This window comes from Palaemon carinicauda, chromosome 22, assembly GCF_036898095.1.
Source record: "Palaemon carinicauda isolate YSFRI2023 chromosome 22, ASM3689809v2, whole genome shotgun sequence".
In the NCBI taxonomy this organism is placed as follows: Eukaryota; Metazoa; Arthropoda; class Malacostraca; order Decapoda; family Palaemonidae; genus Palaemon; species Palaemon carinicauda.
In genome coordinates this window covers 19,840,434-19,858,427 of record NC_090746.1, presented here as the reverse complement: position 1 = coordinate 19,858,427, position 17,994 = coordinate 19,840,434, and the positions used below count along the sequence as shown (strand labels likewise).

General features: G+C 45.4%; 1 protein-coding gene across 1 annotated transcript in view; it reads right to left on the bottom strand.

Annotated features, from left to right (window-relative positions):
• LOC137616354 (uncharacterized) overlaps positions 1-17,994 on the bottom strand; it is a 335,573-nt gene that overhangs the window by 134,248 nt on the left and 183,331 nt on the right. The window contains exons 14-15 of the mRNA XM_068346014.1: positions 14,386-14,438; positions 14,064-14,139 (exon numbers count right to left, since the gene is read on the bottom strand). Coding sequence (XP_068202115.1) covers positions 14,064-14,139; positions 14,386-14,438 — 129 coding nt within the window. The remainder of the gene's footprint in view (positions 1-14,063; positions 14,140-14,385; positions 14,439-17,994) is intronic.

Below are 17,994 nucleotides of genomic sequence, written 5' to 3'. Positions count from 1 at the left end.
TTATAATTTTAGGGTTACCTCTTGACATTTTCTCTACTGAGTCTTCTCCTGACGAAGTAGGGATGAGACTATTCACTTATTGGGGACGTCTTCCAGCCTGCCACTACACAGCTTGGAGGGCGGCGATGACTGTCCCAATGGAGAATCCATCCAAAGACTTTCTTGAGTAGTCTTTGAGTTAGTGGGCCATGAAGGTCGACTGGTGTGACCAAGTGCCGGCCTGCAGGATCTGGCCCACTGCCATATTTCTCTCAAAGGCCAAGGAAGTGCTCAGGCCTCTGATGTCATGGGGACGGGGAGTGCCTGGTACTGCCACCTTGTCTTCTTCATAAGCCCTAGTGATGACTTGTCTCAGCCAGAAGGAAATAGTGTTCTTGGACACTTGCTTCTTATTAACGCCTGAAGAGACGAAGAGGTTCTTGGCACCCGGACGGAGATGGGCCGTCCTTTCCAGGTATTTCCTGATCGTCCTGACCGGGCATAACTACAGGTCGTCCGTATTGCCTGTCTTGGGGATGGCTGGAGAAGAGAAACCTTCAAACCTCGGGTCCCAGACTGCTGGGTTCTGAGTCTTTGCTACAAAGGAGGGTACGAACTTGAAAGATACCTCCTTCCACCCTTTGGAGTGTGCCACGTCGTAGGAGAGACCATGGATCTCACCTACCCTCTTAGCCGAAGCTAAGGCTAGCAAGAAGACTGCCTTGAGGGTGAGACCTTTGTCCCCGATATCTCTGAGTGGTTCAAAGGTCGGACGACACAACATTTTCAGGACCTTGGCCAGGTCCCATCTAGGCACTCTCCTGGCTTGGGGAGGGAAGGATTGTTCGAAACTTCTAATCAGCATCCCTATGTGTCTTGAGGTCCCCAGGTCGATGCCTTTCAGGAGAAAGACTTGGCCTAAGGCTGCTCGTACTCCTTTAATAGCCGGGATTGGCATTCCTATTTTATCCCTAAGGTACACTAGAAAATCAGCTATGTCAGGGACCGAGGCTTTGAGAGGTCTTATTTGTTTTGTCGCGCACCATTTCGTAAAGGCGGCCCACTTCGCCTGGTAGACTACGGTAGAGGATTTTCTTAGGTATAGGGACATCCTCTTGGCTGTGGAGGAGGAGTACCCCTCCTTCTTCAGGAGTCGCTCGATAGTCTCCAGGCGTGAAGGCGAAGAGAGAGAGGGTTGTCGTGGAACCTGAGGAAGAGCGGTTGACTCAGTAGATCTGACCTGACGAACAGAGGCCACGGCGGTTGACTCGATAGGTCTTTAGGTCCGCGAACTACTCTCTCTGTCTAGCCACCAGGGCGCTACCAAAGTCATCTGTAGGCTTCGAGCCACCTTTATTCTGCTGAGCCCATGTCTTATCAGCGTGAAAAGGGGGAAAACGTACACATCCAGATTGTCCCACTTGTTCTGAAAAAAGAGTCTTCTAAGGAATCTTTCGGGGTCTTGTACAGGGGGGCAATAGACTGGGAGTTGGGCGTTGAGGTTGTTGCAAGTCGGTCAACCACCGGGGAGCCCCATCGTTGAATGATGAGCTTGGCTATTCCTGGGGGAAGGGACCATTTTGTCCCTACTATGTGGCCCATTCTGCTGAGGCCGTCGGCCAGGGCGATTTACTTTCCGGGAAAGAACCTTGCTAACATCACCCCTTGATTCCCTATCACTCAGTCTAGATTCTCTATGGTGAGATCGCCCAACTCCTTCGATTACAAGTACCCTGCTTGTTCATGTATGCCATTACCGTGGTGTTGTCGCTCATCCACGCCACGGAGTTCCCCTTTAGCAGACTTGTGAAGTGTAGGCATGCCTTCTGGACTACTTCCAACTCCAGGACATTGTGTGGAGTTGTCTCTCCCCTTCCAACCAGGTCTCTCGTGCCGCTTCGTCGAGGGGAAGGGCTCCCCATCTCTGGTTGGAGGCGTCTGTGAACAGTAGGAACGGCTGACTAATGAGCCTGAGGTGTCATATCTTATTCTCCGAAGGGAAAAATTCTCCCCGAAAAAAGGTCTAATGTCATTCCCCAGTAGTTCATTCCGGTGGAAGGGGATAGATTTTGCTACTTCGGGTAGATTCAGTTCCCCAGATCCTTGCCAAACTGGAGGAGACTTCTCCCTTGTTCCTCCAAGAGGACCTTTGAGGAGGGAAGAAGCTACCAGCCGTCCAGGTATCTGCTAAGGCGAATGCCTCGTTCGTGGGCCCCCTTGCGACAGCCGTGGGGACTCTCACGAACACTTTGGGCGTTGTTGACAGACCAAAGAAAAAGGGGTCCTGAATTGCAGGAACTGGGAACCCTATTTCACCCGGAGGAACCTCCGACCCGAGGTGTGGACCGGAATCTGGAAGTATGCGTCCTTGGGGTCGATGGTATTCTACAATCTTTCTCCCTCAAGGACAGCAGGACCGAATTCTGCGTGTCCATTAGAAGTCCGTCATCTTGACGAACCTGTTGAGATCTGACAGATCTATAACCGGCCTCCCCCCCCCCGGTCGCTTTTTCTGCCAGGAATAGGCGACTGTAGACACCTGGTCCTGGGAGAAGAACTTCTTCCATGGTACCCTTCTCTAGCATGGACAACACCTCCTCTTGAAGGGCGGTCCTCTTTAACGGGTCTTTAGGATCTAGCCATCTATCCGGTTGGCCGGAAAAGGCGTGGGTGGTTCCGTTAGGAATGGAAGTCCGTAGCCCTTCTTTAGTAAGGACACTGTCCAAGGTTCCGCTCCTTGAGCCCTCCATGCTTGCCAATGACGCCTGAGTCATCCTCCAACCCGAAGGTTGGGTGGGGATAGGGAGCCTCCCACTCTTCCCTTCTTCTAGAGGGGCGGCCTGACCTGCCACCCCTAGAGGCGGGGTAACCCGACCTGAAGGAGCTAGAAGGCGCTGGAGCTCCCCTGTGGAGGGGCTGAGGCGTTGCGGACCAGGAGGACGAGGGCTTCTCTCCTCGTAGTGCTGGTAGATGCTTGGGGTGTCGCGGCACTATCCGAGACAGATCTCTTCTAGGGTGGTCTCCTAGGAGTCGTAGGTCTGGGGACGTTAGCCTCCTTCTATTTCAAGACCTTCTCCACTATGGTTTCTCGTTCCTTCCGAGGAAACAGATTCTCCCCCAAGGGAAAGCTGCGATGGGTCGCGTCCCCCTGTCTGGTGCCTACCAAGACACTTACGCCAGAACAGTGTTTCGCTTCCAGAACACCCAGTTAGCTGTTAGTGTGAGACTGAAAAGTCACTAACCTAAGGGTTGAAGGCCTTGCTGGACTTATAGTTTTATAATTTATTTATGAAAGATTTATTTTAATGTTGTTACTGTTCTTATATTTTATTTTTCCTTGTTTCCTTTCCTCGCTGGGCTATTTTCCTTGTTACGGCCCCGGGACTTATAGCATCCTGTTTTTCCTACTAGGGTTGCAGTTCAGCAAGTAATAACAATAACAACAACAACAATAATAATAATAACAATAATAACTTATTGCAGACTATTTAGCTTCACGACTATCAGGGTCCCTGAAGTCTGGGCTTCTCGTTAAGAATTATTCTAGCTGTCTAATGATGTCAATACCTAAGAGATTTATTGCTCATGACGATCGATATCCTTTCAAGTGTAATACCTGAAAGAACATGAAGAGTAGACACATTCGTGTAAAGGACACACCTGGCAATCATGTAAAAGAAAATGATTTTTATCTCAATATAAAACATGAATGGGTTTCCATTTTTTTTTTTTTTTTTTTTTAATCGATTCCAATAGGGCACTCCCCGGTCGCTTCGGTTCTGGAATCCCAGGCACTCCCTTGCGGTGGTACCGGTTTCCCCGTCGGGGAGCTCCTCACCCGGTTCGGGGTCAGAACCGGCAACACCGTACCGTCGAGGACTACTGTTCGTGTATTCTCTCCGGGGGACGCGGACGCGGATCCTCGTGGGCTGCCCCAACGGAGGGAACCGTTCCTTTTAAGTCCGAGGGCCGAACCAGCTGCGCTGATTCGGCCAGGCTGCCCGTAAATAAGCCCGCTTACACCTGCGGGCGGGCTGGGGGACGCGGACGCGGATCCCCGTGGGCTGACCCGATGGAGGGAACCGTTCCTTTTAAGTCCGAGGGCCGAGCCAGCTGTGCTGATTCGGCCAGGCTGCCCGTAAATAAGCCCGCTTACACCTGCGGGCGGGCTGGGGGACGCGGACGCGGATCCTCGTGGGCTGACCCGACGGAGGGAACCGTTCCTTTTAAGTCCGAGGGCCGAACCAGCTGTGCTGATTCGGCCCGAACCAGCTGTGCTGATTCGGCCAGGCTGCCCGTAAAGAAGCTCGGTTACACCCGTTGGCGGGGTGAACCGGAGGCTTCGCGGTCTTACGCCTGCCTGAAGAGGCCTTCTCGCATTTCTCCCTGCGAGGGTTATATCTGCGTCTGGAGGATGGCCTTCGTGGTGAGAAAAAACCCTGGGTTGTCGGTCCGGGGGACGCTGCAAGACAGACCTGGGGGGCTCCTTCTCGGCGAGGCCCTCGGCTGCAGAAGAGACTGAAAAATACGCTAAGAGACTGGAGAAGAATTAGAGACATTTTCCCCCACATGGGGTCATCAGAGGAGACGTGGCCTGCTTGCACCAGGACTCCGTCTCCCCACACACTCCCGAAAGTAGTACTTACCTCGAACTACTTCTTAAGAGTTAGCTTCTACACAATAAACCAACCTCGTCTCCTACTCTGGGTAGGAGAGGGTGGTAGGGAAGCTCAGCCCGGCGGGACGCCCGGCGCTAGTCTTCTTAGGCGAACCCTTCGTCGCCCACTTCCTCTTGGGGAAGAGCAATGGGCACTTCCCCTCAACTGACTTACCTCGTCCCCTACTCTGGGTAGGGGAAGATGGCTGTATAAGAATCTCTATTCGACGAGGCATCGGGAATTAAGTTGGCGAAGAGAGGCTCGTCTTCCTACGAGCCTCTTGGATGTATTCTTCCTTTTAGTGCCGAAGTGCACTCACTGCACTACGTTCCAGGACCAGTAGTCCTGACACGTGGTTGAAGAGGAACATAAGCTGCCCCTACACGGCAACACCGAGGATAAGGGGAGGAAGAACGATTTCTTGTAAAAAGTTTTCCTTTCAGCTATCAATTCCTTGAAGAAAATCAAGGAATACAGTTCCATAACGCACACAACGCACGACACAAGCACTAAGGGAATGAATTAAACACCGGGTAAGGACATGGTTGAAAAGTGAACGCACAGGAACACTTGGGAGGTACACTGCGAAAAAACACAAGTCCGTACACTGGGAACACGTGGGATCACAACACGCCAAAGGTTCGAGAGTTTAACCGAGAGAGAGTGAGATGATTCGCATCTCACGACCTAGGACTTAATGGGATCCTGACCCGGGAAAAGCAGTGACCTGCCCTAATCCGGGCCGCAGGAATTATCCTGGCGGCGGGGGTAGGAACTATCGGGAGCGAGATAGGGGGGGTAGCACGGAAAATCTTGGTCGAGATTGAGAGAGGTCCAAGGACCCTCCGAAGAGGTAATTCGAGGTAAAGTATTCGTGTCGGAACAAATATATATATATATATATATATATATATATACTGTACAGTATATTATTATTATTATTACTAGCTAAGTTACACCCCAGGTTGGAGAAGCAGGATGCTATTAGTCCAAGGGCTCCAGTAAGGAAAAATACTATATATATATTATATATACACATTTATACCAAAAAACTAAAGCTGAAACAATGAAAACAGATTTACCAATCAGAAAAATGTACGAATAAAATTAGGAGGCAAAATTAAGTTTGGAAATCATTTAAATTATTGTTATGCAGAAGGTACTTACATGTAAAAATAAACACAAAAAGCATTATGAACATCTGCACTGTAGGTAGAGAAGTGTTTCTCCCTTCCACACGAATAGCAGAATGAGGTACAAGGGAACAAAGCAAGTTTTATCTACACTGGCAATGTAACAAAGACATTAAAAGCAAATCAGACGGACCAGACAAAAACCCAGAAATCATATTAGCCCAAGCTAATAATTGCCTATATTAAGGATTGGAGGATTATATTTCTATGATCTCAATTTCTTATAAACCTATTGCATCTTGGAATTATATAATTGGTTATCAATTACAACAGACTTAAGCATCTTGATATTCTGATGTGAAGAACCATATGGTATACCAATGGCCTGATGTGCAATTTCACTACTGCACCTTGCTACTTTGATTGTAAAGATTTAATCTTTTTATCCAATACCACTCTTCTCAAAACCTTGAAATATGTTATTTTCATTAGTAAAATAAATTTTTGAATATACTTACCCGATAATCATGTAGCTGTCAACTCCGTTGCCCGACAGAAATCTACGGACGGGATACGCCAGCGATCGCTATATAAGAGGGGGGTGTACTCACCAGCGCCATCTGTGGTCAGGTACTCCAGTACTTCTTGTCAACACCACCTCAATTTTTCCCTCGGTCCACTGGTTCTCTATGGGGAGGAAGGGTGGGTCATTTAAATCATGATTATCGGGTAAGTATATTCAAAAATTTATTTTACTAATGAAAATAACATTTTTCAATATTAATCTTACCCGATAATCATGTAGCTGATTCACACCCAGGGGGGTGGGTGAAAACCAGTTTACATGTTAATCAAGAAGCTAAGTATCCCGTATTTCATTTTTATCAGTTATTCAAAATAACAAATGAAATTATAAGTACCTGGTAAGGAAGTCGACTTGAACCATTACTCTGCCTTTAATAAGTACGTCTTCCTTACTGAGCGCAGCGGTCCTCTTAGGAGGCTGAACAACTCTTAGGTGCTGAAGTATAAAGGGCTGCAACCCATACTAAAGGACCTCAACACAACCTCTAACCTAGGCGCTTCTCAAGAAAGAATTGACCACCCGCCAAATCAACTAGGATGCGGAAGGCTTCTTAGCCCACCGTAACAACCCAAAACAACAATAAAAGCATTCAAGAGAAAGGTTAAAAAGGTTATGGGATTATGGGAATGTAGTGGTTGAGCCCTCACCTACTACTGCACTCGCTGCTACGAATGGTCCCAGGTGTAGCAGTTCTCGTAAAGAGACTGGACATCTTTGAGATAGAATGATGCAAACACTGACTTGCTCCTCCAATAGGTTGCATCCATAATACTCTGCAGAAAACGGTTCTGTTTGAAGGCCACTGAAGTAGCCACAGCTCTCACTTCATGTGTCCTTACCTTCAGCAAAGCAAGGTCTTCATCCTTCATGTGAGAATGAGCTTCTCTAATCAGAAGCCTTATGTAATAAGAAACTGCGTTCTTAGACATAGGCATCGAAGGTTTCTTAATAGCACACCATAAGGCCTCTGATTGTCCTCGTAAGGGTTTTGACCTTTTAAGATAGTACTTAAGAGCTCTGACAGGGCAAAGAACTCTCTCCCGTTCGTTACCCACCATGTTGGAAAGGCTAGGAATTTCGAACGATTTAGGCCAAGGACGTGAAGGAAGCTCATTTTTTGCCAAAAAACCGAGCTGTAAGGAACATGTAGCCGTTTCAGATGTGAATCCTATGTTCCTGCTGAAGGCGTGAACCTCACTTACTCTTTTGGCTGTTGCAAGGCAGACGAGGAAAAGAGTTTTGAGAGTAAGGTCTTTGAAAGAGGCTGACTGGAGAGGTTCAAATCTAGATGACATAAGGAACCTTAGGACTACGTCTAGATTCCAGCCTGGAGTGGACAAGCGACGTTCTTTAGAGGTCTCAAAAGACCTAAGGATGTCCTGCAGATCTTTGTTGGAGGAAAGATCCAAGCCTCTGTGGCGGAAAACTGCTGCCAACATACTTCTGTACCCCTTGATCGTAGGAGCTGAAAGAGATCTACATTCCTAAGATGTAACAGGAAGTCAGCAACTTGGGTTACAGTGGTACTGGTAGAGGAAACTGCATTGGCTCTGCACCAGCTTCGGAAGACTTCCCACTTAGATTGATAGACTCTGCGAGTGGATATCCTCCTTGCTCTGGCAATCGCTCTGGCTGCCTCCTTCGAAAAGCCTCTAGCTCTAGAGAGTCTTTCGATAGTCTGAAGGCAGTCAGACGAAGAGCGTGGAGGCTTGGGTGTACCTTTTTTACGTGAGGTTGACGTAGAAGGTCCACTCTTAGAGGGAGAGTCCTGGGAACGTCGACCAGCCATTGCAGTACCTCGGTGAACCATTCTCTTGCAGGCCAAAGGGGAGCAACCAACGTCAGCCGTGTCCCTTCGTGAGAGACGAACTTCTGAAGAACCCTGTTGATGATCTTGAACGGCGGGAATGCATACAGATCGAGGTGGGACCAATCCAGCAGAAAAGCATCCACGTGAACTGCTGCCGGGTCTGGAATCGGGGAACAGTACAATGGGAGCCTCTTGGTCATCGAGGTAGCGAACAGATCTATAGTTAGCTGACCCCACAGGGCCCAAAGTCTGCTGCACACGTTCTTGTGAAGGGTCCATTCTGTGGGGATGACTTGACCCTTCCTGCTGAGGCGATCTGCCGAGACATTCATATTGCCCTGAATGAACCTCGTTACCAGCGTGAGCTTTCGACTTTTTGACCAAATGAGGAGGTCCCTTGCTATCTCGAACAGCTTCCTCGAATGAGTCCCTCCCTGCTTGGAGATGTACGCCAAGGCTGTGGTGTTGTCGGAGTTCACCTCCACCACCTTGTTTAGCAGGAGGGACTTGAAGTTCATTAAGGCCAGATGAACTGCCAACAACTCCTTGCAATTGATGTGAAGCGTTTCCTGTTCCTGGTTCCATGTCCCCGAGCATTCCTGTCCGTCCAATGTCGCGCCCCAGCCCGAGTCTGATGCGTCCGAGTAGAGATGAAGGTCGGGGGTCTGAACAGCTAATGAGAGACCCTCCTTGAGAAGAATGTTGCTCTTCCACCACGTAAGAGTAGCCCTCATCTCTTTGGAAACAGGAATAGAGACCGCCTCGAGCGTCATATCCTTGTTCCAGTGAGCTGCTAGATGGTACTGAAGGGGGCGGAGGTGGAGTCTCCCTAACTCGATGAACAGGGCTAACGATGAAAGAGTCCCTGTTAGACTCATCCACTGTCTCACCGAGCATCTGTTCTTCTTCAGCATGCTCAGGATGCACTCTAGGGCTTGGTTGATTTTTGGGGCCGACGGAAAAGCCCGAAAAGCTCAACTCTGAATCTCCATTCCCAGGTAAACGATGGTTTGGGAAGGAACGAGCTGGGACTTCTCTAAATTGACCAAGAGACCCAGTTCCATGGTCAAATCCAAAGTCCATCTGAGACTCTCCAGACAGCGACGACTTGTGGGGGCTCTTAAAAGCCAGTCGTCTAAATAAAGGGAGGCTCTGATGTCCGCCAAGTGAAGGAATTTCGCAATATTCCTCATCAGTCGCGTAAACACAAGAGGTGCCGTGCTTAGGCCAAAACACAGGGCTTGGAATTGGTACACAACCTCTCCAAAGACGAATCTCAGAAAAGGTTGGGAGTCTGGATGGATGGGAACGTGAAAGTAGGCGTCTTTCAGATCCAACGAGACCATCCAGTCCTCCTGCCTGACCGCTGCTAGGACCGACTTCGTCGTCTCCATTGTGAACGTCTGCTTGGTGACATAAGCATTGAGCGCACTGACGTCCAGCACCGGTCTCCAACCTCCTGTCTTCTTGGCCACCAGGAAGAGACGGTTGTAAAAGCCCGGGGATTGATGGTCCCGGACTATCACCACTGCCTCCTTCTGTAACAGGAGCGACACCTCTTGATGTAACGCTAGCCTCTTGTCCTACTCCTTGTAGTTGGGAGAGAGGTTGATGGGAGATGTGGTCAGAGGGGGATTGCGGCAGAACGGAATTCTGTAACCCTCCCTTAGCCACTTGACAGACTGAGCGTCTGCACCTCTTCTTTCCCAGGCTTGCCAGAAGGTCTTGAGTCTGGCTCCTACAGCTGTCTGGAGAGGAGGAAAGTCAAAGCTTGCTTTTCGTGGACTTGGCACCTTTCTTGGACTTGCCCCTGTGACCGTCTGGACGGGAACTTCCTCGGCTGGGGGCTTTGCCACGAAAGGGCGGAATGAATCTGGTAGCAGGTGTATCAGCCACCGGGGTGCGGTAAGTTCTCGGCACTGAAGGTACGATTTTAGCCTTACGTGCTGAAGAGGCCATGAGGTCATGCGTATCTTTCTGGATAAGAGCCGCAGCCATCTCTTTGATTAGCTCCTCCGGAAACAGGAACTTGGAGAGAGGAGCAAACAGCAACTGTGACCTCTGGCAAGAGGTGATACCAGTAGATAGGTAGGAGCATAGATGTTCCCTTTTCTTGAGGACTCCTGAGACAAAAATAGAAGCAAGTTCGCCAGAACCATCGCGAATTGCTCTGTCCATACAGGACATGATCAGCATGGCCGAGTCTTTGTCAGAAGGGGCAGTCTTCTTGCTCAAGGCCCCCAGGCACCAGTCGAGGAAATTAAAAATTTCGAAGGCGCGAAAGACTCCCTTCAACAAGTGGTCCAGATCAGAAAATGTCCAGCAGACCTTAGAGCGTCTCATAGCCGACCTACGGGGAGAGTCAACCAAACTTGAGAAGTCGGCCTGGGCAGAGGCAGGGACCCCCAAGCCTGGTTCCTCTTCCGTGGCATACCAGACGCCCGACTTAGACGCCAGCTTAGGAGGAGGAAACATAAAAGATGTCCTTCCCAGTTGCTGCTTGGACTGCAGCCAATCCCCTAAAATCCTCAAAGCTCTCTTTGATGATCTGGCGAGGACAAGCTTGGTGTAGGCAGACGTAATAGGCTGCATGCCTAGAGAAAACTCGGATGGAGGAGAACGAGGGGTTGCAGAAACAAAGTGTTCAGGGTATAACTCTCTGAACAGAGTCAGGACCTTACGAAAGTCTATGGAAGGTGGCGACGACTTGTGTTCCTCCACATCAGAAGAAGGATCATCCAGGTGAGCAGCTTCATCCTCAGAAACCTCATCACCTGAGGGTTGAGAAGCGAGAGGTAACGATAAAGCGGAATGCTGAATGGCTGAATCCTGTAGAACGGGTGCATGCGCACTTGCGGATCCATCATCAAGTCTCTGCTGAAGAGGATGAGGGCTGGCAATGACAAAGTCATGAGGCTGGGATGAAGGAGGTTCTGCGGAGGTCTGAGGAGCAAGCGTGGTCAGAAGCGAATGCTGTAAGGCATGAGGCTCATGCTGCATGGTATGCGGTTCATGTTGAATGGGAAGAGGCTCATGCTGCGAAGAATGCGGTTGCTGCATGCGTTGAGGCGGCTGCCTCATAGCATGAGGTTCCTGCCTCAAGAGTTGCGTCTGCCTCAAGGGTTGAGGAGGTAGCTGCGCAGAGAGAGGCTCTTGCCTCAAGAGTTGAGGCGGTTGCCGCATAGCATGAGGCTGCTGCCTCAAGGATGGTGGAGGTTGCCGCAACGCATGAGGCTGCTGCCTCAAGGATGGAGGAGGTTGCCGCAACGCATGAGGCTCCTGCCTCATGGGAAGAGGAGGTTGCTGCAAAGCATGAGGCTCCTGCCTCAAGGGTTGAGGAGGTTGCCGCATAGCAAGAGGCTCCTGCCTCAAGGAAAGTGGAGGTTGCTGCATAGCGCTGGTACCTGGCAACTCCCAATGCGGCAGCTCACGCATGGAGGCAGGAGGAGCCTCAACATCATACGTCTGGCAGGGTGGACTGCGCAGAGGTGGAGGAGCGCTCGCAGGAGGAGGTGTGCTAACCTTCTCTGCCTGAAACTCCTGCATCAACACCGCAAGCTGAGACTGCATTGTCTGCAGCATAGACAACTTGGGATCAACAGAAGTTGGAGCAGAGGCCTGTTGAGGCATCGCTTTACCTCTCTTAGGAGGCGTGCAGTCATCAGATGACTGCGGCGAGTCCGAACTGGCCCAGTGGCTACACCTGGGCTGTTGGACTCGCTCGGTCTGGACCTTACGCTTAAGAGGTCGTGAGACCTGGGTCCAGCGTTTCCTCCTGGAAACTTCTTCCGCAGACGAGGAAATAAAGGGCTCAATCGTCTGGGAGTGGAAGTGACGATCTCTATCAGATACGCCCGCAACCACTGAGGATACAACTGTGCGCCGATCAAGGCCTGCCGAACCCTTTTGCCCTTCGACATTGCTTCTCCCCTGGGCTTGGGAGCTTGCAAGAGGTCCCGGACTGGGAGGACGACTGGCACGCACAGAAGTATCCTCATGCGCAACACTGACACTGACACTAGGCACAGCACTGGCACTACCACTTCCCACTGCACTTTTCACTTTAAGTTCCTTGACATCTGCCAAGAGAAGATTGTGGTCACTCACTAAAGACTCCACCTTATCACCTAGAGCCTGAATGGCACGTAACATATCCGACATATCAGGCTGAGCACTCGTAATAGGTTCGGGGGTCACCACTACAGGGGAAGGAAAAGGTTGAGGATCATGGGGGGAGGAATAAACCAAAGAGCGAGAAGAACTCCTCCTAACTCTCTCCCTCTCTAACCTAGCCGTATACTTGAGGAATTCATTAAAATCGAATTCCGAAAGCCCGGCACATTCCTCACATCGATCTTCCAACTGACAGGATTTTCCCCTACAGTCGGAACAAACGGTGTGAGGATCAACCGAGGCCTTCGGAAGACGCCTACTACAAGTCCTAACACTACATCGCCTTTGTCTAGGAGCTTGAGAGTGGTCGGACATCTTGAATTAGAGAACAGTCAAGGGGGGATTCCAAATTAAAGCAAAGATCGTTAACCATTAAATCAATTTAATTCCAAAAGCTATCTAAGCTAAGGGAAAAGCTTCCTGTATAGCGAAGGCTAAATTTCAGAGCAATACTTCACCAAAACCGTGAACAAAGACTCCAAAATCAACAGCGTATCCATGTAGGTCTTGCCGGCGGCACGACAGAGGAAAAATTGAGGTGGTGTTGACAAGAAGTACTGGAGTACCTGACCACAGATGGCGCTGGTGAGTACACCCCCCTCTTGTATAGCGATCGCTGGCGTATCCCGTCCGTAGATTTCTGTCGGGCAACGGAGTTGACAGCTACATGATTATCGGGTAAGATTAATATTGAAAATAGACATTTTCTGAATCATGAAAAAGGTAGCTTTTCTGTACCTGTCCATTTCTTATAGTTTTTGAGTAAATTTACAAACTTCCTACTTGTCACCAGCTAACTCCAATTTTTATGTTTGAGTTCAATTTTTGGAAATAGAGTTTTACAGGTATATAAATATGTATTAAGAAAGAATATATTTTAATTTTTATTAGAAAATTTTTTGAGAAAAATCTCATTAGTCTAAAGTTAATCAAAGGAGAAGCTATAGTCAATGGAATGGGGTTGGGTCATCTGCGGCTGGTGGCCATGTTGATGAATCGTAACAGACATGCACACCTCTGAAATTTTGTAAGACTTGCTTTTATAAGACTTTTTGGTCATGTACAATCAAAATAAATTTAAAAACCTTTAGCATTCATCAGGTAGGTAAATCCTGCCCTAGTTTTTGGACTACAGTACTACAAGCATATGGTTTCCCCTAATTTGTATTCTTTTGTCACTTGCCATTAATCCTCTATCAAATTTGAAAGAGAATGAGCCTTTTTAATCAAATAAGTATTCAAAGAGAAGGATAAATATTTTATAATTCCCTTGTAAGAGCTTTATCTTTATATATGCCTTAAGATTAAAGCTACTATATACTCAATCAGTTTAGCAAAAGTTAAGGTTAAATAGCAGATACAGTAAATGAGTATAGCTACCAAATAAAAAATAAGGTTAGACTAAATATATTTAGAAGTAATATTATGACCAATAATTCCATGCAACTTTAAAACAAAAGCATTTCTGAGCAGTTGGCACTTTAAGAGCTTTGTCACTGTGATGCCAGTTAAATATAAATCAATTCCAATTCAAGAAAATTTCAAAACAATTTTTTTTATTAAATTTATTCTACTAAAACAGCTGTTCTGATAAGAAAATGTGGCCTTGAATGTATTTGTAAATAGTCTCTTAGCTCTGGTTACTTCAAGCATCTGATGAAAATAACATCATCAAGAAGATTCAAGAACATAGTATAGTACTTCAAATGAATAGGTACCCCTACCTCTGGCATGGAAAATATCATATTGCACCTCAAACACTGACTTCGTTGAAACCTATCCGTGAACACTGTTCTGTCACTGAAATGTTAAATAATTAAATGCATATTAAACGCAGCCAGTCAAGTTAAATCACCACCACCATTCACTCACTCACATAAAACAACCAACTCATATTCATGTGTGTTTAATGATATAACATTCCCAAGTGTTTGTACAGAATTCAAAGGCAATTTCTTATGTTCTATCATAACCAAAGGTGATTTCTTATTACAGTATGCCATCAATACAAAATGTCTCATTACAGATATTTTTTGGTTTGCTTACCTTTCTTTCTGGTCCTCTGAAGTTCCTGCAAGGCGAACTTCATCAGTCTCTACCTGGAAAGAAAAATAAACACTAGGAGCTTTAGAGAAAATGAAATATCTTAAAACCTTAAAATATGTGCTAAGTTTAAAAACAATTTTAATAATAAAATTTCTTTTTTCTACACTCGCCTGATTATATTGCTGACTTTCAAGTGAAAACAAAGAAATAAAATGATTTTCACTTGGCTAATCCTGTGTGGAAGAAGTGGAACTGTCTTTCCCCACTGGAATTTGCTGGGAAGGACTGTCATACCATTCTCCAATAAGATTTTTGAGTACAGTTGGCAAGCCTTCCGGAATGTCTACTGACAACAGAATTCTGTTGTGCTATCTCCTGAATGAAATGGCCTCCTTGTTGGCAAGTCTGAGGTTAAAACATTTTACCAAAAAGTGGTAGCTTGAATATTTCTAGAAGCTAACATCGTCATCAGTTTCATTTCAAGAAACTAACATCAACATCAGTTTTATTTCTAAAAACCATTATCAAAACATCAGTTTCAGTTTTGCTCTCTACTTGGACCAATACTTTATCAATTTCAATCCTATCTAACATAGGACCCAAAATAGAGGAAGAAATTGATTTCTAATTTTGTGCCTTCGATTAACAATACCACAGGTGTACGCATCTGTTATTTCAACCAAAAAACACAAGGCTAATAATGCCTAGGAGGTTCCATCTAATAGTTTATCTAAGCAGGTCAGATAATCTAAAGGTAAATTCAAATCCTAATACATACAAAATTTCTCTTTTACGAGACTTGAAATATGTCCTATTATAGACTCTGCAAAAAGGAAACCTGCATATCCTGAATTCAAAATTTTTCCCTTATGAGGCACAATGATGGAGTCAAGACTGGCTATCAAATCAAAATCTAATAAAATTTGGGTTTTGAAGGTATATGAAAAGATGCATTTCACATAAACCAGTATTATCATGATTAGTACTATGTATTTTATGTATCATTTAATATGCACAATACTTCCAAACATTATTTCTGATGTTGTATATCAGTAGATTAAATCCTGTGGTCTCAGTAATATGTTAAGGCAACACTAATCAAGTATTGGCAACACTTATCTATTGTTCCCATGATGCATAGTTTGTTTGTCCTTGTCTCTCTTGCTAATAAGTCATCTTCTGTTGTATCCCATTATCTTGTGTATTTACTCATAATAATAGACTTTAAGAACCTAATTTTTAAGTTTTATCCTTGCCCCACCAATTAATGTTAAGGAAGTTACCAACATGCAAAGGCTTAGTGCAAAACAGCAACCTGAATGGCCAGCCTTTCCCTGAATCAGACAACAATCTATCGATCCTATCCTCAACGAAGTTAGAGAATTAAGGGGTGTGAGCTGTTTTGGAAGTGGCCACTTCTGCAGATTTGGTAAAATTAGCTCTTGACCTTACCTTAATCAATTTATTAGAGTATTTCTAAGCAATAACGTTAGGCAGAGTTTGAGTAAGTGATAATTGCTCGCTTTCACAGTCTGCCTCCGAGTTTTCTTCCTCTTCCTATACAGCAGGTTGAACTGAGGGAAAATCAACTGATTTCCCAGTTTGTTTACAACTGAATAAAGGGCCCGTTGTGCATGCATGCAGAGAACTCGATTTGGCAGTAGGTGTACTAAGGGCTACATTTACTGTGCTAGAGTTTACCCGTGAGGAGCTAGTGGCTGAGCTTACAAGTGAACAGAGCACACTGTCATCTGAAATGTAATGCAAATGATTGACTTTAGTTGAACTTTTCTTCACCCCATCAATATTTAAGAAACCAAATGATATGCCATGCCATCCAAATAAGTAATACAATATTATAGAAGAGCAATTACTTTAGAGAGTGGAGGAATATCAGGATCCAGACTACCAACTTGTTCTTCTGCCTCACAATCTAGTAGTCTAATAGAGTGACTTGGATTGCAAGGCTTTGTGAGAGACTAACAAATCAGTACTATGCAAAGAACTTCCAGAATCCTTACTGAAAGAAACACTACTGTATCAACACTAGACAACTCGGGAAGTTAGCTTACGTTTGGCAACAGGTCGGTTAGAAGCATTATCACTGCTTTTATTAGAGGATTTTCTGGATTTTTTATTTTAACAAAGGAAGCTAGTGATGCCAAGGCCTTTTGAAGCTCATCACTATTGAAAATTGGCTAATTATATGAATTATTTAATGTTGGAGCATGTCATTATTATCACCATTCCCACAATAATCAACTAGCCTAGTTTGCTGGATTTTCCCCTTAACTAAAATCAAGTTGCCTTTAGCACTTTGAACTTTCAATTTGATTGGCAACCATTGAGGCAAGACTACTCTTCACAAAGGTGATTCAAATTACTGTATTGCTCTTGACACAAAAAAAAAAAAAACCTTCATGATCTCCCTAGAACAATTCCCTTGAACACTGCACGCAATAAATGCTAACAAATCCAGAGGATGACATCTTAAAGCAAAGTAATACATAAACAATCTGAAGAACATCTGAACTAGACTGTGATAAGAAAGCAACTGGAAAGATAGACTCTGGTGCATTGGTTCTGGGCTTCTTACTGCTTGGCACTACAATTTTCCATTCATTTATTAAAGGCATGTCTTTATTGAAGAGAAAGAAAACGGGAAAAATTATAAAACTCTAAAAATCTTAAGGGTAAATGTTGATTAAAAAAACTTCTAGAGAAGAAGCAATGTAATTTATTATCAAATTTACTAGCTAAGCTACAACCCTGGTTGGAAAGGCAGGATGCCATAAACTAAAGGGCTCTAACAAGGAAAAATAGACTAGTAATGAAAGGAAATAAACAAACTCCATGAAAAGAAATGAATAATAAATATAAAATATCTTAAGATCAGTTACTGAGGTAAAATAGATGTCATATATAGACCATGAAGAGAGACTCATGTCAGCCTATTCAACATAAAAAAACATTCGCTACAAATTTGAACCTTTAAAGTTCCACTGATTAAACTGCCTGATTAGGAAGATCATTAAACAATCTGTTCACAGTAGGAATAAAACTTCTAGAATACTGTGTAGTATTAGGCCTTATGATGGATAATAGGCATGGCTGTTATAACTAACTGCATACCTGGTACTATGTGCAGGATGCTACAGTCTGGGAAGACCTAAATGCAAAGGATAGTCAGAATTATGATAAATCTTATGTAACATGCATAAAGAATTAACTAAATGACAGTGCTAGAGATTGATATCTACTGTAGATCAGGAATAAGGAATTAAATGATTCTAAGTTCCTGTCCAACAAATTAAGATGAAATTCAGCAGATGAAGACCCAACAGAACTACTCTAAACAAAGCAAAATGAAAGAATTAAAAATTTCTTCAGAATAGACTGATCACCAAAAATCTTAAGACTTTCTCAGTATGCCAATGTTTCTCCAAAATAATTTTGCAGTCAAGAATCACACCTAAAATTTTAAATGCGTTTTGTATAAAGAAACATCATCAATAGAGAGATCTGGATGATGAGAAGCTACTGTCCTCGACCTACTTATAATCATACTTTAAGATTTGTTAGGGTTTAATTTCATGCCCCACAATTTGT